General features: G+C 35.8%; 1 protein-coding gene across 1 annotated transcript in view; it reads left to right on the top strand.

Moving 5' to 3' along the window:
• Positions 1 to 1,897: 1,897 nt before the first annotated feature.
• SPRED2 (sprouty related EVH1 domain containing 2) overlaps positions 1,898 to 26,222 on the top strand; it is a 170,581-nt gene continuing 146,256 nt past the window's right edge. Inside the window, exon 1 of the mRNA XM_053712096.1 lies at positions 1,898 to 2,140. Coding sequence (XP_053568071.1) covers positions 2,115 to 2,140 — 26 coding nt within the window. The 5' untranslated portion in view covers positions 1,898 to 2,114. The remainder of the gene's footprint in view (positions 2,141 to 26,222) is intronic.

The raw sequence follows: 26,222 nt of genomic DNA, 5'->3' as shown, positions 1-26,222 counted from the left end.
CCATAAAATGTAGGACAACTTGACAGTCTATTAGTCTATATGCAAAAGAACGTTCCTGTCCTTACACCCTAGCTGTATTCTTAGGAATTAGGCACAGCTAGTCCACAACATAACATGTTTTTGGAATTAATGAGCCCTGTTAGTGGGATGAAGCAGATTTTTCTTGGCAATAAATACTGTAGCATTTGTCCATATGCAGATTTGTCGTTGCAGAGTACCATATGGATAAATTCTATATTATTATTATTTTAATAATAATATAGAGTTAACCTGATGATTAGATGCACTTTTTTATTAAAATACTTCAACCTAATCTTAAAAAAATCGCCTCTATTTTTACAATTTAGCATGGTGCAAGATGAACAGCATTAGATGTTTATTTTGGCATTTGACGTTGGTGAGGACAATATTATAATAATAATTATTATTATTATTGTTGTTTAACCCTTTAAGGACACAGCTTTCAGTTTGCTCAATTGTTTTATGATGGAAAAATTCTGTCAAAAGTCCTTAAGAGGTTAAATTAAAGTGCATGTCAATTTTAGCAGCCTTTACTTTGGGTAATGATTTATCAACATATAACAATCTAAACCGCATTTTTATTTTTATTTTGAAATAAATGAATAGTTTTAGTTATATTTTATTAATCAAGAATTGATCCATTCGCACCCGGACTCCTCCTACTCGCAACTTCCTGTATCTGGACATAGTGAAATATAGAGCGGTCTCACCCGCTCTGTACGTATCTGTAAAGCACGTACCCGTGAGTAATTTACAACGCGCATGCTTTACATTATAATCGCCGAAATCTTTGAATGCGTTTGAAAAAAATAAACTTACTCTGCGCAAGCGTTTACTTCGGCCACTCTCAATCTTCCCAGAAGCTCTAAATGCGCATCGCTTCTAAAGCTGAAATTTTTTTCTAACGCATGCGCAGGAGAAGCGTATCACATTTCAAAAAAGGGATTGAACGCCCCGGGGGGGGGGGGGGGGGGTGTGGAGGTGGAATATTGATTTGAAATCCCTGTTGTCAATCAAAATGCAAAACTGGGACCTAATGGTGGGCGGAGGAATTGAGGCACAGAATAAACATATATCAAGGTAAATTTATGCCTTTAGAAATAATAAATAACAAAACGATGAATTAAAGTCACCCTTATTTTTGATGATTAATAATATGACGATTAGCAATAAGCGTGACTTTACATTCACTTTAAGCGAAAAAAAATCCAATTTTTTTTCTTCTTTCGTGATTCAGACAGAACATGCAAATTTTAAACATCTTTCTAATTTACTCCTATTACCAATTTTTCTTCATTCTCTTTGTATCTTTATTTGAAAAAGCAGGAATGTAAGCTTAGGAGCCAGCCCATTTTTCGTTCAGTACCTGGGTAGCGCTTGCTGAGTGGTGGCTAAAAGTTGCATGCTCTATGTGAATCATGAAAGAAAACATTTGGGTTTCATATCCCTTTAAGAAAGATATTACAGCAGATATGTCTTTCTTCCTTCCCTTTAAAAATTGTCAGTAACTGAGCTTTTGCAATACAGTGTTTATGTTTAATTGCTAATGTTTGCTACGTGTACAATACAAAAATACTTTAATGTCCATTTAAAAAGTTTTTTTTATAAAACCTGTATTTACAGTTGAATATGATAAATGTCCAAATATATGTATTGATTATTATGACATACAAAAATAGCTGAATTAGGACCGCCACATTGATTTCCAATGTATGGTTGTCTAAAAAATGGGAATGACACTTGGGATCAGTGATCTAGTGGTGTAAAGTTCTATAGTCTATATTTACAACTGTGTTAGTCCACCTTAACTGCACAGTGTAGAGAGAGAACAGAGAGGCAGGGGAGGGGTTTGTATGTGAATGCTGGTGCAAGAGAGAGAGAGAGGGATACAGGAACTGCTGGGGATACAGACTCTGCTACTACACCGCCGGCCTCGGATAAGCCCGAGCTGGGGGGGAAATACAAGTACAGACACACAGTGGAGGGGGAGAGAGCCCCAGCCTCTTCCCTCCTATCGGGCCGCAGGCTATGTGAAGTAAAGATGAGCATCTCGGAGCCCCCCGAGGCGGGAGAGAAACGGTGATCGGGACAAGATGACCGAGGAAGCTCCCCCGGAGGAGTAAGTCCTAAATAACACCCTCCCTCTCCAGCCATGCCTGGCATGCTGGGAGTTAAAGCCCCTGTGCAGACGGGCCTGCTGCCATGTAGCGAAAGCTGGTTTTTATGAATAGAAATTGCACGACGTCTCCCAGTTGGATGCATGTAGCAGCAGGCTGCTGGATAGGCCTGCACTGTGCTGCAGTGTTGCACATACATGCACTAGTTACTGCACTGATTCATGCTAACTCTGTTCCATGCGCATGTTGCTATAGCAATCTGCTGTGTATTTGTGTTTTATGGTGGCATTAATATCATTGCAAAGGGGCGCAAAATGTAGTCATCCATGATTTACCCTTTGGCTGCTGGAGAGGGTTTTAGCTTATTGTATATAGTTTTCTCTATCAGCCAAGGGCTGAGTAAAATGTTGCCTTGTTGTAATGTGTTTATATTAAAACCTGGTATTGTATTTTCTTATTGTGTCAATTTGTAGTCATGTTCTATGTTTGTATTGGTTTTACGGTTTATGCATAAAGTAGTTTTGGATTGTTTATCAAACCACTTACTATAAAGAATTGCAAACGTAGTTCATTCTTGAATGATAAGATTGTTATAGACTGGTAGTCTTGCGTATTATTGAGACTTTTAATACTTGCATATTTAGGATATGAAAGTGGATGTGTTTAATAACAGTAGCATGTGCTAATCTCTACAATGCAATACAGTTGCATGATACTTAATTCAACAGTAATTAAAATATTTAGAATGTTGACGTACTTTGACAGTTCACAGTTTAAATTATATATGCTGGTTTTTAGATCATAAAAATACCCCTTAGTCTAACATCCCAAATCACAGTAAGTTATACCTAGTTAAAAGGCCGTATTGTTGTCAACAAGTAGGGAAATAAATCGCTAGAAAATCTGCAATTCCCAGTACAGTGAACTAAATAGTAATGATGTAGGAATTAATTTCTTGAAGTGTTGCTGATGCCTTGCTGTCTAGAAGACAGAAAAAAAAACTTGGAAATAGTTTTCAGCATAAGGAACCTGTAATTACTCAAGCAATTCTGCGTGTGACAGTCCATAGTGTTATGATTGCAAAGTACTGTAAATTAATTAGACAATGGGAAAGGAATCTGCCTTTAAATACTAGTCATACTGCAAGTTGTTTTCAAACTGTCAAGCAATATTTTGGTATTGTACTTCAACAATATGGTAGTTTGTGTTCTGGTTACCTGTAACTTTCTCTGTCTCTTTTAGTAATTTTGTCTCCATATGATTATGCTTTCATACCATGCTGCAGAAGTAAACTTGAGTTTGACTGGGTAGGACTTAAAGGGACACTGAACCCAAATTTTTTCTTTCCTAATTCGGTTATAGCATGACATTTTAACCAATTTTCTACTTTACTCCTATTATCAAATTTTCTTCATTCTCTTGGTATCTTTATTTGAAATGTAAGTTTAGATGCCGGCCCGTTTTTGGTGAACAACCTGGGTTGTCCTTGCTGATAAATAAAAAAGTGCTGTCCAGAGTTCTGAACAAAAAAAAGCTTAGATGCCTTCTTTTTCAAATAAAGATAGCAAGAGAACAAATAAAAATTGGTAATAGGAGTAAATTAGAAAGTTGCTTAAAATTGCATGCTCTATCTGAATCACAAAATAAACATTTGGGTTCAGTGTCCCTTTACGTCTACTGGTTTATATATATATATATATATATATATATATATATATATATATATATATATATATATATATATATATATATATATATATATATATATATATATATATATATATATATATAATGTAATTGGTTGTTTTATTGATGGAGTGGGTACTGCTGCAAAGAACATAAAATAACACCACCCATGTTTAAATGTTGCACCTCATGGGGGTCCCACCATAAAAAAATGTAACTTTTGAAATCTCATAAGTTCATAATTCTTGAATACAGACCATTAAAAGACAGTGGTGTTTTTTTTTTGTTTGTTTGGTACATAATTGTGGACCTGTAACAGACTATTTAATCCTGCAATTGTGAAATTACAAGTTTTCTGTATTTGTAAGTCCTTTTTATTGAATATTCAAAGATTTTTTTATAAGGGTGTATGTGATATATGTATATACACACACATTGTAGAGCTCCAAATCAGTGTTATTCGAAGTATTATGGTATTTATATTACATTCTGAAAAACTAAAGAGCAAATCAGTTTTTTTTTTTATTTAAAGAAATGTCGGATGAGATGTGTATTTATATACCCTGTTGCATTCTAGGAGGCAGTTTATTAAAGGGACATTCCAGCCACAATTGGAATCCACATGGATGCATTTCAGTTTTGAATAGAAGCATTTTTGTAATATACATGCATTAGCAAAAATGCTTCTTAAAATACATATAGCTGTTTTAAAAGTGTATTTAAGTATGCAACGTGCAGCAGCATTTTAAACGCTACACTTGCTCAGAGAGGCTAAGGTGCTTGTACCTGCTGGTAATGACTCAATTTGTTAATTCCTGACATGATACAAGCCCCACTGATGCTCTGAGCAACTGCAGTATTATAAATGCTGGTGCATTGAGAATATCTAGATATGCCTCACATGCCAATGCAGAGAAAAATGTTAACATTAAAACAGTGATAACTTTTACTAGAAGCATTTCTGCCAATACATGTATATTGCAAATATGTTTCAATTCAGAGATTTAATTCATCTATGTTCATTTAAATTTGAAGTGGAATGTTCCTTTAATTTAGTGATAGTAGTGAAAGTCTAGTGGAAAATATGACTCCCACAAAAAGAAGCATGGTGCTGTCACTTTTTCTTACAAGGTATTTTGCAGCTCCATTCACGTAAATGTAAATGAGCTGTTAGTTGTGTGTGTTGGGAATGGGGGAGTGATGCATTATAAAGTACAGTGAGGCCTCACTGTTAGGTTTCTGTCCACCACCTTAAAGGGGCATAAAACCCAACATTTTTCTTTCATTATTCAGATAGAGCATGCAAATTGTTTTTAATTCACTTTTATTATGACGTTTGCTTTGTTCTCGTGTCATTCTTTAAGAGATGTAGGTAATGTGCACATGTCTGAGCTTACATCGCTGCTTTTCAACAAAGGATAACAAGTAAAGGAAACAAATTTGATAATAGAAGTAAATTGAAAAGTTGTTTAAATTGTATGCTCCATCTGAATCATGAAAGACATATTTTTTTTTTACTTGTGAATGGATATTAAAGGGACATGATACCCTCATTTCTTTTCTTTCATGATTCAGATAGAGAATACTATTTTAAACAACTTTCCAAATTGCCTTTATTATATAATGTGCTTCATTATGTTGGTATTCTTTGTTGAAGAAGCAGCAATTCAATACTGGGAGCTAGTTAATGCATTAAACGGACAGTCTACTCCAGAATTGTGATTGTTTAAAATATAGATAATCCCTTTATTACCCATTCCCCAGCCAACTTGGTTATATTAATATACTTTTAACCTTTGTGATTACCTTGTATCTAAGCCTCTTTTGACAGCCCCTGACTGATCACATGGCTATTTATTTATCTATTGACTTTTAGCCAATTAGTGCAGTCATCTACAACTACACTGGAGAGAGCACAATGTTATGGATTAGCAGTCTCTTGTTGTGAAAAGCTAATAAAAAGCATGTGATAAGAGGCTGTCCGTAGTGGCTTAGAAACAGGCAGAAATTTAGAGGTTTAAATGTTATAAAGTATATTAATATAACAATGTTGGTTGTGCAAAGCTGGGGAATGGGTAATAAAGGTGTTATCTATCTTTTTAAACAATAACAATTTTGTCATTGACTGTCCCTTTAAGTGAGCCAATAACATGAGGCATATATGTGCAGCCACCAGCAGCTCCTGAGCCTACCTAGGTATAATTTTTCAACAAAGAATACTAAGAGAACAAATTAAATAGAAGTAAATTAAAAAGTTGTTTAAAATTAGATGCTCCATCTAAATCATGAAAGAAAAATATAGGTTTCACGTCCCTTTTTAAATCCTAATATGCAGAGAATATAATCAATATAGACATAGCTGAAAACCTCTGTATAAATTGTGTAGCCTTGCTGTACCCATTACTTGGATACATTATCTTTCTTGTGTATATTGTATGAATGTGTTTGTTTCTTGGTTTGATTGTATAAGTTGACATTTGTATTTAATTTTATATATGACACAAATTATTTTAAAACATTGTTTTTAATATTAGCATATTTTTCATTTTTAATCACTGGACAGTTGTTCTATCAGTCTGTTCTAAGTGACACACAATTATTTAAGGATAGAAAGCACCTCAGTCTTGGCCACTGTTTAAAAAAGGGAATTGAAAGATAATTTTATTTTTTACACTATAATTTTAAGGTTGCTGCTGATTTTTTGTTTAACTGTCAGTATCAGGATATAGTGCATTATAGCATTTCCTTTTGTCTAAGCACAGGTTTGTACATCCGTCTGGCAAGTAAATGGTTAGTTGTTCCCCCCTGCCATTTTAAGCTCTTTATATGGAAATTATGTAACCCCCCCCCCATTAGGAAGTCCGCATATCCAGGCACTCTTCCGTTCTCTGACCTTTCCCGTCTGTGTTTTAGCTTCACTCTGCCTCTGGAGTTCCGAGTAAATGATTAGACATTGGTTTTACAATGCTTTAGCATTGTTGCGCTATAAAAGTAATAATGGAGGCTTCAGGCCATTTTATTTGTAGGCCTTCTGCTATATATATGTGAGCTGCAGTAGATTTCCCCTCTCTTTCCCCGCCCTCCTTATTTCTCCGCCATTTTTTTTCTCCCTAGACTTAATTTGCATGCTGCAGCTCTCATTCATAAAAAATAGATCACCGTGAGAACCAAAGGTGGCAGTGTGTGAGACAACCTGCCCAAACAGACAGGGGGCATGGGCCTTAAAGGTCTGCATTGCTGGCGAAAACAACGATTCTTTAGGTAGTCTCCCGCCGCGCATTGCGCGCTCCGTCTACAGTGAGCCCCGTGCAACGAAATGTGACGTTGTCAGCTTTATTTAATGTTTACCATTTTTTTGATGTAGTCGCTGTGACAGGGTGGGGTCGGATGTAATGTCCTGCAGGAGAGGGGGGCTGGGTTGCTGCCAGCATGGGCCTGTGCTGGGGGCGGGAAGAGGGGGCCAGACAGGATTGCTTGTCTAGAGATCATGCTGTACAGTCTATTTGTGAATAGAACGGAGCCTGGGCGAGGTCATGTGACCGGGGCCATTCATAAATCCCGCAGCCTTCCCAGGCTCTCATTCACTTGGGCCATGGGCCTGTTGTTGTTCTGAAGGATGGTGGGTCTGCACATATACAGTGGGGCAGTTTCCAATACTACAGCCCCCTTCAGATAATAAGCGATAACATCATTGGTTGGTTAGATCTATTACTAAACATAAAAAAAATTGTAGTGACTAGGCCTTGGTGTTTTTTTGTTTTTTAAAAATAATAAAGTAATGAATTGACCATAGTTTTACTAAAATAAATACTTTTGCAAATTATCCTTGAACTTCTATGCAAGATCACGACCTTATGTTCTGCTTTATAAAACATTTTTAATTTGCTTGTTAGGGCTCAGTTGAACAGTAGATTCTAATATTGCCTTTTTTTTTTTTTTTTTTTTTTTACAAGAATCATAAATTAATGCATGTTTAGGTCAGTTTAACTGACATCACTACTGGACAGAAATACTGGATATATAGAAAGGAACATGTTTTAGTAGATGCAGTTTTTATTGAAGAGCTTTTCCATAGTTGTTACTCTTGCACCTTAAAGGGCAATTAAAGGGACATACTACTCCTATTCTAAATCACTTGAAAATGATGCAACATAACTATAAAACGCTGACCTGAAAATATAACATGAACATGTCCGTAAAAAAGGGAAGATTATTTTACCTCACAGTTTCTTCATCTCACAAGAGTAAGTGCTCTGTGAACAGTTGTACTTCAGCTGCAAAATGAAACAAAAACACATACACGAATAATTCACAATCCGCATCAGCAGTGCTGAGGTCATGCACTGGTTTTCAAACCTGTCCTCAGGCCTCACCAACAGGCCAGGTTTTTAGGATGACCTTGGATGAGAACAAGTAAAATAACCATGTTTACTAATCATCTGATAATGTCACCTGTGCTCTAGTTCAGAAATCCTCAAAATGTGGCCTGTTGAGGTTTGATCTCATGAGATTTCACAGTAAAGTTCCTTAACCCCTTCCCGCTGATAAGACGTTCCATGCCGTCCTAACAGCGATAGGCTTTAATGCTGACGGCATGGAACGTCCTACCTTATAAGGCTTCCTGTAGTCTCCCCCTTTTGACAAACTCAAGATTGTACTGGCGGCGTGCCTAGCAACAAAGGCAGTCCCCCATAATCCAATCCGGCCTTGAAATTACATGATCACATCGACGATTGTGTGCTTTCATTTTTGCAGCAAGTGTTTACAGCAGAACACTTGTGCTGGGCATGAAGGAGTTACACTGAATATGTGCCTGCACATGCCAGATGGACACTCCTTTGCAAGTCCTGGTACTAGAATTCTGATTGGCTGGTTAAAGTGTCTTTGCAGTGGGGTTTAAATACCTAGGAAATTTTTAGGTAAATATTTTCTTTTTTTACATAGAGATGCTCATGTGATATTTTCTCGTTGGCTTTTTACTGCTATGTTGCATCACTTTCAAGTGCTTCAACATTTGGGTATCATGTCCCTTTAAATACAGTAGAATTGCTTAATCAGCAAAGGCATAATACAAAGACAATGCAATGGCACTGAAATGAACAGTAGATTTCTTTTCTGACCAATTTCCAAGTTAATTCCATTTCCTCCCCCTGCATCATGTGACAACCATCAGCCAATCACAAAAATTCATATACGTATATATACTGCACATTCTTGCGCATGCTTAGTAGAAGCTGGTGCCTCAGAAAGTGTGCATATAAAAGATTGTGCACATTTTGGTAACGGAATTGAATTGGAAAGTTGTGTAAAATTATGTGCTCTGAGTCAAGAAAGTTACATTTTGGCTTTAGTGTTCTTTTAATTTGAAATACATAATCAAATGGACTCTAGTATCTTTGCATAAAGTAGTTATAGTTTTTATTTGTAGATAAAAGTAGAAAAGGTGGTATCCAAAATCATAAATATAAATTCATTGATTTTTTTTTGTGCCACTTGCTGATGAATAAAGTGTAAACTAGTCTTTCTGTATAAAAAAGTACATTGATAAATTATTTCTGAAACTGATATCCTACAATTTTGAAATGTGATATTTAATTCTGCAATTCCTCGCTTTATTAAACCATTGTAACTCTTCTTTATCTGTTCCACACTTTAAATATATATAAAATTTTTTTGCCATTTACAACAAACACACTGAAAAGTTTAATCAATTTGAAGTATATACTTTTATTTAAAGGGACAGTGTGATGTACTAAATATAACCACCAATCATCAAGCGCTACCCAGGGTTCTGAACCAAAAATGGTCCGGCTCCTAAGGTTACATTCCTGCTTTTTCAAATAAAGATACAAAGGGAAGAAAGAAAAAATAGCAGTAAATTAGATAGAATATGCAATTTTAAGCAATCTGAATCATGAAAGAAAAAAAATGGGTTTCATATCCCTTTAACGTTATTATATATAAACCCAGACTAACAGATTAACAATCCCCAAACTGATTTTGGTAAAAGTCAATCTAAAAACACAATACTTTTATTACTAGTCTGTTCGGCAACATGGTTCAAATATTAGACTAAGGCAAAAACTTAAAGGGACACTGAACCCATTTTTTTTTCTTTCATGATTCAGTTAGAGCATGAAATTTTAAGCAACTTTCTAATTTACTCCTATTGTCAGTTTTTCTTCGTTCTCTTGCTATCTTTATTTTAAAAGCAGGAATGTAAATCTTAGCAGCCAGCCCATTTTAGGTTCAGCACCATGGTAAGCGCTTGCTTATTGGAGGCTTACATTTACCCACCAATAAGCAAGCATAACCCAGCTTCTCAACCAAAAATGGGCCGGCTCCTATGCATCACATTCCTTTTTAAATAAAGATATCAAGAGAACGAAGAAAAATTTATAATAGGAGTAAATTAGAAAGTTGCTTAAAATTGCATGCTCTATCTAAATCATGAAAAAAAAATGGGTTTAGTGTCCCTTTAATAAAAAATATTTATTATAAGCAAAAATAACAGTGCATTTATATAAATAAAATTATTTAACAAACAGAATTACACAAAGCCAATTCTTTGTTTTTTGTTTTTAATGAAAAGGAGAAAATATAGCAGAACCTATAACTTAGCCAGAATAGCCTCTGTTCTTGGGAGATGGCAGAAATATGATCAAAGACGCTGTTGCCTGCAGCCTCCCATATAGTATGACAAAATTATTTTGCTGTAATCAGGATTAAATATTTTTTTTCTGACAAGGCCTCTTCCAGAGTGGGCAAGGAATGGTAGCCACTTTTTTATGTCAGGCCATAAACCAGTGCTTGACAAATCTGTTTAAGAATTAGGAGCCAGTAAGAATATTTAGGAGCCAGACATATTTTTAGGAGCCAGACAGTGGGATTTGTATATAAATATATGGAGAATAACCCAAAAATTAAGAGCCAGGGGTAAAATTCTAGGAGCCAGTGGCTCCCAGACTCCTGGGTTTGTCGAGCCCTGCCATAAACCCAAATTGCAAACCCTGGCTGAAGTTATAGGATAGCATTATTTTAGTTATGTAGATACATTACACCTTCCCTTATAAGCAATCCCATTGTGACATCACGAGGATTGTTTTGATACCAGTCATGACATGTATGTCATATTTGATAACTATATAACATAAAACAGGTCTTAAGATATCCTAGAGTGTTACTTCTGATCAACCTCAGGGTTGTGTCTTGACAGGGCACAGTTTTCTGTCACTCTGTGTTGACATCTTGTTGACTTGAGGCAGCAGGTCTCTGAATGTATGTAATAATAAAGTCTGCTCAAGTGAAACTTAGAAACTATTTATGGCAGGAGGATGTCTGTTTAAGGACAGACTCGGAGACATACTCATCTTAAAAAAACAAAATACATTTAATATAATTAAAACTTCTTTTTTTTTTCCTGCAGTATTTCAAATAGATTAACATATCAGAAGACTCTGACTGTTATTAGACCACCTCCACCTATCATTTCCTTATTTTTAGGAGCAACATTGTATAAAAAAACTACAAATAATATTGCAAAACACTGCTGCCACAGAGTACTATAGACACATGCACACTCTTGAGCTTTTATGAGTCTACATAGTTTTACTTGTCAATAAAAGATACCAAGAAAACGGAAGTAACGTTTAAAATTGCATGCTCTATCCAAATCATGAAAGTTTAATTTTGACTTTACTGTCCCTTTATCTGTTCCTTTTTAAGGAGAGAGCAAAATACCTACATCCTCAGATACATTAAAAAACAACATGTATGTTGGATTAACACCGCAAGGAAAATTATGGAGAAAGATGTGGTTTAGAAATTGGTAGAGGTGGTTTATTGGTTGGGTGCTAGAGAAGTATCTGGCCTTTGTGTTAGGCTGGAGTCGCTTGCTATTTAGTTTGCTTTAAAACTGTGTGCTATGCTTTTGTTATTTATGAGATCTGGCTACTGATTTATAATGTGGCATAACCCCCCCCCCATCTGTGAGCCTTTTAACTTTATTTGTTACAGGCTATGTTATGAATATTTTATTCATACATTTTCTTTTGTAATGCCTGGCCTAATGGAAAAAAAATATGACGGGATATGGTGTTTTACAAGGACATGAGACAAAACTGTCTGAAATAGAATTCTTAAACTGCAATGTTTATTTCCCTGTGAGAAGCAACTTGGCATGTAGTGTATTTGTATTATCCAGACTAAATGCATACCAACAGGCACATTCCTTAATATCCATTACGTTAAAGTTGATCTTTTACCACAAATACAAATTATGCTATTTCATTATAGCACTATAAAATGATTATGCATTATACTATTATTATTTTTTTTACTGGTAGCTCTTCCGATTGGTTCATTGTGTTGGTTTAGAACAGTGATTTTTAACCTTTTTTTTTGCCGTGGCACGCTTTTTTTACATTAAAAAATCCTGTGGCACACCACCATCCCAAAATTTAAAAAAAATCACATATTGTAGCCTAATACAGCATATATATATATATATACACATACACACAAACACACACATACTGTATGTATTGTGCTGTTATGCCATGCCTCCTACAAACTACCCCTGCACTGGGAGTAAAAAACAAGCAAAGTTTAAAAAATATGTCACACTGTTGTCAGTCTGCCTTGGCACACCTGAGGATCTCTCACGGCACACTAGTGTGCCACGGCACACTGGTTGAAAAACACTGGTTTAGAAGATGGGATCCAAGTACAGAAAATGTTAAAAGTAATTATTGCAACAACGTATAGAAAGAAGTGCAGTTTGTAAAAATATTCTGCTTACAATCCATTGGAAACATTTTATAAATATGCCCAGTAAGCAGGGTTAAAAATAGAGAAAGTTGTGAACTACCACTGTTATAAAAGTAAAACAGGGCTTAACCAGTACAAATTGTTTGGCTACTAATATTTTACTCTTTGCTCATAATGTTGTTGTTTTTTTATTTATTTTTTATTGATACAAAACCTTTATGTTCAAGGGACAGTAAATTCAAAATGAAAGTTCCTTGATTCAGATAGAGCATGCAATTTTAAACTTCTATAATCAAATTTGCTTTGTTCTCTTGGTATGCCTTGTTTAAGAGTAACCTAGTTATACTCAAGAATAGCAATGCATTACTGGGAGCTAGCTGAACACATTTGGTGAAAAATTTCAAAGTCACTTCCATTTTCCCTCCCCTGTATCAAGTGACAAACATCAGCCAATCACAAGCATATATATAGGGCATAGTTTTTAAAACCCTTACCAGACTGGGAGAGAAATCATGGGCTTATTTTACTGAGCACTATATTGTAAATAAAGTGTGTCTCTTTCACATAAAATATATTAGTGAACTCCACATAATGAGATACACATTTCCCAAAGATTTTTTTTTTTTTTAAGCAATCCCTGAGGGGTCTCATAATACTGCTGAGTGCTGAGGCATCTTTATAGAATCTCAACAGACTAGAGAGCTTTAGAGAATCTGGCCAATACTACTGCATTTAAAAAGACTGCTTGTTTTGATGGTTGAAGTGAATTGGAATGTAAAATTGCATACTGTACTCTATCTAAATCATGTATGTTTAGTTTTTTTTTTAACTATACTGTCTCTTTTAATATAGCACAGCAGCCAGTCACCATGTTGCAAAAGATCTGTACAAAATTAATGTTTTCAAAGTATTTAAAGGGATAGTCTAGTCAAAATTAAACTGTCAGGATTTAGATAGAACAAGCAATTTTACTCCTATTATCAAATTTTCTTTGTTCTCCTGGCATCTTTATTTGAAAGAGCAAGAATGTAAGCATAGAAGCAGGGCCATTTTTGGTTCAGAACCTGGGTTGCACTTTGATTGGTGTCTAAATGTAGCCACCATTCAGCAAACGCTACCCAGGTGCTGAACCAAAATTGGGCTGGTTCCTAAGCCTACATTCAACGAAAGATACCAAGAGAACGAAGAAAAGTGATAATAGAAGTAAATTAGAAAGTAGCTTAAAAATGCATGCTCTATCTGAATCATGAAAGTTTAATTTTGAGTAGACTATTCCTTTTTAATAATTTCTCAATTTAGGAAGAGATTTGAATTAGACCCTGCACTTATTGTATATTCACTTTGTGGAATGTAGCAGGGAAAAGGTTCAGAATCTACAACATCCACAATTTTTTTATATTAAAGGCATATAAAACCCACACATTTTCTTTCATGATTCAGATAGAGCATGCAATTAGAAAAGTGTTTAAATTCACGTAGTTTATCTAAATCATGAAATATTTTTTTTGGATTTTATGTCCCTTTAAATCAAAATCTTGGCAATCCGTCAGGACTGTGGGGCCAAGAAAAAGTAGGTAGTAGTTGGCAAAGCAATAGCTATTGGGAAAGAGAGCAGTGTCTCAATTGAGTAGGTGATATCAGGACTGCAGAGGCTTCTCTGCAGCACAGGTCCTGCTATGCCTAGTGAGTAAAAGGATCCTAAATGTGATGTTAATGAGAGGAAGGAAAAAAGAACATACAAAACAAAGCTTAAAAAAAAATCACGGGAGAGTAAACAGAGTAGAAGTGTGCCTGGGTGCAGTGAATCCCAGACACATGACTTCACTTGTTGATGTCCATGAACGCACATTCCCTGTCTAGCTTAAACATTACTTGTGTTCTAAAAAAAATAGCTTGCTTAATATGATATGTGTTGTCTTCTCTTACATTATGTGCCAACAGATCCACTTTAAGCACTACTATTTGTGGGCATGGGTTCTTTTTAAATAATCTTAGTTTTTATTGGGTGATCTATTTTATAGTTATGTGTAGACTTGGAAAACTATCACTGCAGATTATTAGACACCATTGAAGAATGTGTTGTAAATTAAAAAAAATAGTGTTCTATATTGCTGTTCTATTGATAGCATGCTGTCTCCAGAGCTTTGTATGCATGAGCAAGCCCAGCAACTTAAAAAAAAAAAAAAAAAAAAAAAAGAGTACTTTTAAGGCTGCAGTTTATGTTAACTTTTTTTTAATCAAAATATTTTGGTCTAAATGTATATGAATACAAACCAGTAATGTATGATAGTGAACAGCTATTTCCTAAGGATTAACTACTCACTGGCTGATTACTATAAACTGCTCACTGGCTGATTACTATAAACTGCTCACTGGCTGATTACTATAAACTGCTCACTGGCTGATTACCATATGATACTTTTGGAAGATTGTCCCTCACCACCAAGGGATGTGTCCCTGTCAGCCTGTGCCTTGTGAATTCCTAGCTAGACAGAAAAAAAAGACGTAAGGTATAAGATTAATTATTTAAATATAGACTTCTCAGTCTTAAAATCGTACTTATCTGATATTAGGAAGTATCCAGAACTGTTGAAGAACTTGAAAGAGCATGGAAAGAATGTACTGAATTCCATATCATTATTTCAAGTCTATGCAATAACTACATAAGAAAGTTTAAATTCTGCATTTTTTTTCTCACTATGAATTGGGCATTTCATTGTCCTTACACAACAGTGAGACAGGATACTTCACAAGGGCCATAGAGTTTGCATTAGTTCTGTATGAAGTGTAGGTGAATAATTCCTCCCACAGACAGCTCCAAGTTTATGTCTGCAAGGTCTGTGAGACTCCTGGTTTAGGGCCTGATCATCTAAAGCTCTCCACTGGCAATATTATCTAATAAGTCTTGCCAATACTGTGGAGTTCCTTAATGGAACACTAAAGTCAAAATTAAAGTGCCATAAAACATGTTGAGATCTGTGCATATCCTAAAAATAGTTTTCATTAAAAAAAAAGATTAAAATTGCTGGCAAGTATTTTTAAATATTTTTTAAAAATAAGCAAAATTATTTACATAGCCATGCCGTCTGGAGTCATCTGCCCCCCCCCCCCCTTATCATTGTTTAGCATCAGAAACACAGGCATTGCATTTCAACTGAGATAATGACTGTTAAAGTATTGAATTCTACCAAAGCAAAGGTGGATGATACAGCCATAAAAGGAATTGTGTGTGTTTGGGGAGGGGGGTTACAATTCAGAGCTGTACAATTCAGAAACCTAAAAGAAAGGGTTAATGGCGAGGCACTGCAGTCTAAATTTGCAGGTAAAGTAATTAAAGTACATATTATTCTATCCCAACTTGTTTTATGTCCCTTTAAATGCACAGTAAATGTAAAAAATAATGTTACATAATTATTTCCTATGTGCAGAATTATGTAACATTAACCTAGCAACACCTGCAAACAAACAAGACATTTCAGAGATTTAAACCCCCCAAACTGTACTTATCATACGGTCCTCAATAGCCTCTTCTTATCCTGTATATTTTTTCAAAGGCTGTGACATTAGACCACGTACCACTTACACGTAAGGTAAGTTTTTTGACGGGGTTCAATCTTATTTTTTTGCAGGTGTTGCTATGTTAATGTTACATAATTCTGCTCATAGTGCAGAAGTATGTAACATTATTTTTTACGTTTTCGGCCCTTTTAAACTTTAATGATTTAGATAGAACACATAATTGTAAACAGTTCTCCAATATACTTACATTATAAAAATGTGCACACTCTTTTCATTTTTTATATGCATACTTTCTGATACACCAGCTTCTACAGAACATGTGCAAAAATAAACAGTATATATACATATATGTATTTTGTGATTGGCTGATGGCTGTCACATGATACAGGGGAAAGGAAAATTGAACTAATTTTTTAAATTTGTCAGAAAATAATCTGTGTAAGTGTTTTTGCCTTGTCTTTTTTATTTGGTTTTTTTTTTTATTTGTTGACTTTATAACATTTAAACCTACATTTCTGCCTGTTTCAAAGTCTTTATTGATAGCCTCTTAATCACATGCTTTTGTATTAGATTTTCACAACAGGAGACTGCTAGTTCATTTGGGCCATATAGATAACAATGTATTCACAGGAGTTATTTAAAGGGACAGTCAAGTCCAAAAAAACCTTTCATTTTTCAAATAGGGCATATAATTTTAAACAACTTTCCAATTTACTTTTATCAACAATTTTGCTGTGTTCTCTTGGTATTCTAGTTGAAAGTAAACCTAGGAAGGCACATATGATAATTTCTAAGTCCTTGAAGGCCGCCTCTATTTTATTTACTTTTCACAGCAGGGGAGAGCAAGCTCATGTAGGCCATATAGATAGCATTGTGATCACGCTCGTGGCTAGTGGCAGACACTGCACTAATTGGCTAAAATGCAAGTCAATAGATAATAACTAAAAGTCATGTGATTAGGGGCGGTCAGAAGAGGCTTAGATACAAGTTAGTCACAGAAGTAAAAAGTATATTAATATAACTGTTGGTTATGCAAAACTGGGGAATGGGTAATAAAGGGATTAGCTATCTTTTTAACAACAAAAATTCTGGTGTTGACTGTCCCTTTAAGAGTTGGCACAACACAATACTAAATGCAAGTCAATAGATAAGAAATACAAAGTCATGTGATCAGGGGGCTGTCAGAAGAGGCTTAAAACAAGGTAATCACAGAGGTAAAATGTATATTAATATAACTGTTGGTTATGCAAAACTGGGGAATGGGTGATAAGGGATTATATATATTTTAAAACAATACAAATTATATTGTGGACTGTCCCTTTAATGATTTTGATATAAAATGTAATTTTAAACAACTTTCCAATTTACTTCCATTAAAGGACCAGTAAACACAGTAGATTTGCATAATCGACAAACATGATAAAAAGACAATGCAATAGCACTTAGTCTGAACTTCAAATTAGCAATACATTTTTCTGACAAATTTCCAAGTTCTGTCCATTTCCACTCCCACTGCATCACGTGACATCCATCAGCCAATCACAAATGCATATAAGTATATTCTGTGAATTCTTGAGGCTGGTGCCTCAAAAAGCCTACATATAAAAAGACTGCGCATTTTGTTAATGGAAGTAAATTGGAAAGTTCTTTAAAATTGCATGCTCTATCTGAATCATGAAAGTTTATTTTTGAATTGAGTGTCCCTTTAACAAAATGTGCACAAGTCTTTTTATATTTACACTTTTGTGAGTTACCAGCTCCTACTGAGCAAGTGCAAGAATTCACAGAATATACATATATGCATTTGTTATTGGCTGGTGGCTGTCACATGGTACAGGAGGAGTGGAAATAGACATAACTTAGACATTTGTCAGTAAAAAATACACTACTAATTTAAAGTCCAGACTAAGTGCTATTGCATTGGCTTTTTATCATGCATTTGTTGATTATGAAAATCTACTGTATTTACTGGTCATTTAACCATGCTTCAAGGCTGTTTCCTAAGTTGTAGTTGTAATTCTTGGTTTTCATCTTTACAAGTAGTCTTCATTTGATGTGAAAGATATTGTGAATTGGGTACCTCATGTAACTATAGCAATGGCAGGAATGCCCTCTAATGAATATGTGAAAAATATAGATGAAGAGATGCTTTAATGAGTTTAGAACATAATTGTTCCATCACGGACAGGTTCTTCGGCAGCCTTATACGCATTTGTAAAACTAGGTCATTGTCACAGCACTTTACTGTCCCTTTAACTTTTTGGTCATTCAGGAAAATAAGTGATTCTGCACTTCCTATTTTAAACCTTTGTAACTTATGGCTTTGTAACTTATCTTGAATATATTGGCTCACTTTCTGTGACAGGTGCAATTCTTTTGTGTTAAACGAAATCTATTTCTCCAGTGTTCTGTTATCCTCATGTTAACATGAAACCTTCATTTCATTATAAGCAAACTCTTTTGTTCCAACAGCTTTTACTAGGATGGTAATTATGTACTGGTCTTTGTGGTTTGGAAGGGCTCCTTCACCCTGTTTTTTTTTTTTTTTGTTTTTGTTTTTTTCTTCTTCTCTTTGAGAAGAACTATTACATGGAAATCTCTGTGGGAGGTCTGCACTTCCGAACCTCCTGTTCCTAATTATGTTCCTAGGATAGCTGCAAATCCATATGTTCATGTGCTCTCAGAAACATTGTGACTTTTTAGCTTCCTTATTTTGTTTCTTACAAGCAGTTGAATATGATGAAACAATGTATTGTATTAAAAAGCTAAATAATAATATAAGACTAAATCAAAGGTGGGGGAAATGAGACTTACAGTTTAAAGGGTCATTCTAGTCAGGGGTGGGGGTTCTCGCTCTAACTTGTTTGGTCATTATCCTTTAACAAAAAACAAGTAGTCCAAAAAATCTCCCTCTCTCTCACACAATGCACATGCGATTAGGAACGCAGGGACCTGATTAATATGTAAATACAATGCACAGTAATTGGTTTTTCTATTTAAATAAACAACGGTTTTTGGGGCAGGCATAGGTGATATCATCAGCTGAAATAAAAATTAAATAATAATAAAGAAGCTTTGTTTCCAAGCAGCAGTAAGTTTTATGCAATAAGCATAACCTAAACTTAAGAATGGTATGTTGAAAATGATCAATTTAGCAAACTTTTGTAATCCTTTAAAGGGACATTAAACACTAAATAAATGCTAGATAGAATGATGCATTCAATGGCTAAATGTAGCCAACCAATCAGCAAGCAATACCCAGGTGCTGAATCAAAAATGGGCTGGCTTCTAAGCTTACATTTTAGCTTTTTAAAATAAAAATACCAAGAGAACGAAGAAAAATTGATAATATGAGTAAATTTAGAAAGTTGCTTATATTTGCCTGCTCTATCTAAATCATGAAAGTTTAATTTTGAATATACTATCCCTTTAAATTCATATGACTCCATTTATCAACCTTCGATAGCAGCTTCATAGCCCGGCATTCCAGACTCGCTCAGAGTGAGCCTGAAACGTTAGTAAACCGCTGCTACTTAATCCCTTCCTGCCCGGACTTATTTTTCTACATCAGAACAAAATTCCTATGGAAACAAATGGATAAAAATTGAAATCACGCGATCGTGATGGTTTTTTTTTGTTTTTTGTTTTTTTTTTTGCATTTCAGTATATGATCTAGAATTCACCTTTTACATGTAGTAGCATAATATGGTTCTGCCTGCCCCCCACAGAAAATACTTTTATCCATTATACGGCACAGCCTATCAGAAGCTGTGTCTTATGTTTAATTGAAAAGCATAGCCCGCACACCGTCTCACTGCTAGGCTATGCTGTATGAGTGTAATGCGTATGCTTTTTGGAATTTTAGAACTCCGTGCTTGCTAATCCACTGTAAACTGCGAATCTGCAAGGTGATTGCAATTAACAGTTTACATAGCCGCCATAATAACAGCGTCTATTAAATTTTTAAACACCATCATCAAACATTTTAGTAAGTGAAAATAAGCTGCTGTTTTATGGATTACAGACTATGTTACAAAGTGAAGGGTTAAAGCAGTTCAGATTCCCCTATGTGCGCAACACGAATAGGCTGAGAAGCTCTTCCCATTTCGGCTTTGCACTACTGGATGGCCTCATCGCTTGGAATAAAGTATCGCATATAAAAGATATTAATTAAAAATGAAAAACTTTTTTTAAAATAATGGATTACATATTTACAACATATGAGTGCAAAACTATTTAATCACTTGTTGCATATCCCTCATGTTTACCATATTGTATCGGGATACTTAACAGCCCCCCCTCTTGCGTGCGATTGTGCACGCTCAAGCAGGGGGCGGCATTAAAGTTCAGGCAGTGTACTGCTGCTCACTCGCTCGCCACGAGGCTGGGCATGCAAAGTTTGTGATAGCGAATCTTGCCTGTCCGCCGAATGATAAACGGAGCTCATAGACTTGCTGCATAACCAGTGCTAAATTACATGGTGTAACAAATTAGAGCACGCAATTATTTCACTAGAATGGTCATTCAGCTGACATTGCTAATATTTTCATCATGTAAGGCTGCTATATTAAAGGGATAGGAAAGTCAAAATTTAACTTGCAGGACTCAGAGCATTTCATTTTAAGACACTTTTAATTTCACTTCTATTTTCAAATGTGCTTTGTTCTCTTGGTATCCCTTGTTGAAAAAGAATAGGCACATACCTACACTAGTGGGAGCTAGCTGCTGATTTGTGCCTTCACACATTTTGTTTCTTGTGATTGGCTAAATAGATGTGTTCAGCTAGCTGCGGATAAGGATAACAAGATAATTAAGCAAATTTGATAATAGAAGTAAATTGGAAAGTTGTTTAAAATTGTATGTTCTATCCAAATCATGATAGAAATAAATCAATCAAATTGCGTTTGTTACTTATTCTAATATTTACTTAATTATATCAATTTCTTACTGTGGAAACCGTTTTTAGAAAGTTGCAAATACGACTTTGCTAGTGAAAGGTTTTATCAAATTGGTTACAGATTTCTCTGTATGATATTAAGCTCTGAAGTTTTTATCAGTGTTTGTGGTGAAAACATATAAGTGATGTATTTATATGTGGTTGATATATATCTTGCTGTACCTTACTGTATTTCGGAGATTACACATTCTAAATTTAAATCGTTTTTTTTTTCTTCTTTTTTTTTAACTGTAAGTGTTCAAAATCATAAAAACCATAAGCAATTACATTTGTACTATTAAAAAAAAAAGTAAAGCACCTTGTTGTATAATAATTTGTATAGTCATTTTTGAACCTTTGTTTTCTGTACTGTCTAGTTTTGGTATTTTATTTGATCTTCACACCATGGAAGTGAGGAACGGAGGCTAATTAAATTTGCTCTCAGTTTTTCTTATTAGGATATCCCTTTTTTTGGGTTGGGATTGTTTACAGTGGCAAGAAAAAGTATGTGAACCCTTTAGAAATTACTGCATTTATGTATAAATTTGTCTTAAAACCTGGTTTAATGTTCATCTATGTTACAGTAATCAACAAACACAATCTTTTTTTTTTTTTTAGCTAATAATAACAAATTATTGTATTGTTCTTGTACATATTGAATAAATATATCATTCAAATATTCACATTATAGGTTGGAAAAAGTATGTGAAACCCTAGGCTAATGACTTTAACAAAAGCCAACTAGATTGGAAAATTGGCAAACCTGGTGTACAATTAATGAAACAGAATTAGAGGTGTGGGTTAGAGATACTTTGACTTATAAAAAGCACTCAAAAATCTTGAGTTTGCTATTCACAAAATGCATCCGTTGATGTGAACCATTTCTCGCAAAAAGAGCTCTCAGAAGACCTGCGATCAAGATTTGTTGCATTGCATAAAGCTGTAAAGGGTATCAAAGTTATCCCAAAGAGCTTAGATATTCATCTGTCCACTGTTAGACATATTGTCTATAAATGGAGACGATTTAGTACTGTGGCTACTCTCCCTAAAAGTGGCCTTCCAGCCAAGATGGCTCAAAGGGCACATAGCACAACTCTCAATGATGTAAAAAAGAACCCTAGAGCTAAGAACTTGAAGAAATCATTCCAACTGGTTAACATCTCTGTTCATTGAACAAGCATGGTGTCCATGGCAGGACACCACGAAGAAAGCCGTTGCTCCCCCCCCCCAAACCCCCCCCCCCCATTGCTGCACTCCTGAAGTTTGCTAACGACCATGTTGACTTTCCACAACGCTACTGGGAAAATGTTTTGTGGACTGATGAAACTAAGGTTGAGTTGTTTGGGAAGAACACGCAGAACTATGTATGGCATAAAAAGGACACCACATACCAACATGAGAACATCATCCAAACGGTGGAGGGAGCATCATGATTTGGGGCCTGGACTACTTTCCATTATTGAGGGAAAAATTAATTTCCAAGTTTATCAAGATAACCTATATTTAGCCACCAATCAGCAAGTACTACCCAAGTGCTAAACCTAAAATGGCCGGCTCCTAAGCTTTCATCCCTGCTTTTTCAAATAAAAATACCAAGAGAACGAAGAAAAATTGATAATAGGAGTAAATTAGAAGATTGCTTAAAATTGCATTCTGTATCTAAATCATGTAAGAAAACATTTGGGTTTAGTATCCCTTTAAGCACATTGTGTTGGTCTATACTTGTGACTTTGGTGAAGAAGAGATGACATTTTATGACTAATTTGTGCAGAAAAACAACTAATTCTAAGGGGTTTCCATACTTTTTCTTGCCACTGTGTATAATATTTTACATAGTTGTACACGGGAGGGTTAAGTACTTAAAACAAGTTTTATATATATATATATATATATATATATTTAAAAGAATCTAAATTAGGAGCAAGAAAATAACAAAAAAACAACACGTAAACCAAACTTGTCAAATTTCCTACTATAGTTTTTAAGAGGTAGTAAAGTCTTACAAACAATAAGATGTACAATAAGATATAATGAAGAGCTATGGTAAAATAATATAATTTTGTCTATTTTTTGTTTAAAGGGTCAGTAAAGTCAAAATTAAACATTAATGGCTCAGCTTAAACATGCAATTTTGAAAACCTTTCCAATTTCCTTCTCTTAGGTTGATAGGAGCATACACTTGTCTTTAGCAGTCTATGGCAGCAGTGTTTGCAGCTATGTATAACATTGTTATAAATATTGTTGCAAACACTGCTGCCAGATGGCTTAAGACCTGTGCACGCTTCTGAGCTCAAACATGACAACCCCATATCTCATGAGTAAACACATACTATCATTTTTATGATTTCATTTACCTTTGCTGTGTTCTCCATAGAAAATTTTGCTAGTTGGGTGGTATTATAAAGTAGACGGCTGGGACAGTGTAATACTTTGTAATATTATAGAATTATACTATCCAAAGCACAAATTCATTGCATAATTTAACATAAATGTATTTAATGGTAATATGTGCAATAAAACATTGAAATTGGCTTTAAATTTTATCAGGGTGCTCAGAAAGATGAGGCGGGTGGTGCGACTATTAAATAGGTCCTGGGGAGAAAACTGCGTTGTATCCCACAATGACTTCATAATTCTTACGTCCATATCCAAGATGTTTACAGCAAAACTTAGAAAGTGCAAGCAGTGGCTTATATGCCAAACATCCACAGTCCAAATTTAAATGCACATATATTAATTACATCTTTGAATAGAAACATATTTGCAATATACATAAATTGGCAAAAATGCTTCTAGTAAAAATGATCACTGTTTTAGTGTTAACACTTTTCTCTGCACGTGCATGTGAAGCATAGCTAGATATTCTCAGTGCACCAGCCTTTTAAATACTGCAGCTGCTGAGAGAGCCAGTGGGGCTTGTATCATGTCAGCAATTAACAAATTGATGGTAAAAGCACCTTAGGCTCTATGAGCAAGGGTTGTGTTTAAAATGCTAGTGCACTGAGCATACTTAAATACATTTTTGGAAACTGCTATTGCTTTTATTAGAAGCATTTTTGCCAATACATACATATTATAAAAATGCTTCTATTCAAAACAGAAATGCATCCATGTGGATTCCAATTTTGTCTGGAATGTCCCTTTAGGAAAAAGTCTTAATTTTTTCCCTTTTGTTAGAAACCTAGTAGCCACCCAGCATACTGAGGAGCTAGCCATATGTTGCTGAATTTGTAAAAATTCTCGGGGCCGTAGCTAACCCGAAGGGAAGAGCTACAAACTGGTAATGCCTGTCTAGAAAGGCAAACCTTAGGTACCGATAATGATCTTTGTGAATCGGTATGTGAAGGTAGGCATCCTTTAAGTCCACTGTGGTCATGTACTGACCCTCTTGGATCATGGGTAGGATGGTTCGAATAGTTTCCATTTTGAATGATGGAACTTTTAGGAATTTGTTTAAGATTTTTAGGTCCAAGATTGGTCTGAAGGTTCCCTCTTTCTTGGGAACCACAAACAGATTTGAGTAAAATCCCTGCCCTTGTTCCGTCCGCGGAACTGGGTGGATCACCCCCATTACTAGGAGGTCTTGTACACAGTGAAGAAAAGCCTCTTTCTTTATTTGGTTTGCTGATAACCTTGAAAGGTGAAATCTCCCTTGTGGAGGAGAAGCTTTGAAGTCCAGAAGGTATCCCTGAGATATAATCTCCAACGCCCAGGGATCCTGGACATCTCTTGCCCAAGCCTGGGCGAAGAGAGAAAGTCTGCCCCCCACTAGATCCGTTTCCGGATAGGGGGCCCTCTCTTCATGCTGTCTTAGGGGCAGAAGTAGGCTTTCTGGCCTGCTTGCCCTTGTTCCAAGACTGGTTGCTTTTCCAACCCTGTCTGTAACGAGCAGCAGTTCCTTCCTGTTTTGGAGCGGAGGAAGTTGATGCTGCTCCTGCCTTGAAATTACGAAAGGCACAAAAACTAGACTGTTTGGCCTTTGATTTGGACCTGTCCTGAGGAAGGGTGTGACCCTTACCTCCAGTAATGTCAGCAATAATCTCCTTCAAGCCGGGCCCGAATAAGGTTTGCCCTTTGAAAGGAATATTAAGCAATTTAGATTTAGAAGTTACATCTGCTGACCAGGATTTAAGCCATAGCGCTCTGCGCGCCTGGATGGCGAATCCGGAGTTCTTAGCTGTTAGTTTGGTTAAATGCACAACGGCATCCGAAACAAATGCATTAGCTAGCTTAAGGGCTTTAAGCTTGTTCAAAGTCTCATCCAATGGTGCTGTGCGAATAGCCTCTTCCAGAGACTCAAACCAGAATGCCGCTGCAGCAGTGACGGGCGCAATGCATGCAAGGGGCTGTAATATAAAACCTTGTTGAACAAACATTTTCTTAAGGTAACCTTCTAATTTTTTATCCATTGGATCTGAGAAAGCACAACTATCTTCCACCGGAATAGTGGTACGCTTGGCTAGAGTAGAAACTGCTCCCTCCACCTTAGGGACCGTCTGCCATAAGTCTCGTGTGGTGGCGTCTATTGGGAACATTTTTCTAAATATCGGAGGAGGGGAAAAAGGCACACCGGGTTTATCCCACTCCTTGTTAATAATCTCTGTAAGCCTTTTAGGTATAGGAAAAACGTCAGTACACACCGGTACCGCATAGTATTTATCCAGCCTACATAATTTCTCTGGGATTGCAACTGTGTCGCAATCATTCAGAGCCGCTAATACCTCCCCTAGCAATACACGGAGGTTCTCAAGCTTAAATTTAAAATTTGATATTTCTGAATCCGGTCTCCCTGGATCAGATCCGTCACCCACAGAATGAAGCTCTCCGTCCTCATGTTCTGCAAATTGTGACGCAGTGTCAGACATGGCCCTCATATCATCAGCGCGCTCTGTCCTTAACCCAGAGCTATCGCGCTTGCCTCTTAACTCAGGCAAATTAGATAATACTTCTTTCATAACATTAGCCATATCTTGTAAAGTGATTTGTAAGTGCCTTGATGTGCTTGGCGCCACAATCTCACGCACCTCCTGAGCGGGAGGCGAAGGTACTGACACGTGAGGAGAGTTAGGCGGCATAACTTCCCCCTCGTTGTCTGGTGATAATTTTTTTACCGGTAAAGACAGACTTTTATTTAAAGTAACATCAATACAATTGGTACACATGTTTCTATTGGG

This window comes from Bombina bombina, chromosome 4 (genome assembly GCF_027579735.1).
Source record: "Bombina bombina isolate aBomBom1 chromosome 4, aBomBom1.pri, whole genome shotgun sequence".
Taxonomy (NCBI): domain Eukaryota; kingdom Metazoa; phylum Chordata; class Amphibia; order Anura; family Bombinatoridae; genus Bombina; species Bombina bombina.
Note: the sequence above shows the minus strand (reverse complement) of the source record. Positions and strands in the feature narration are given on the sequence as shown.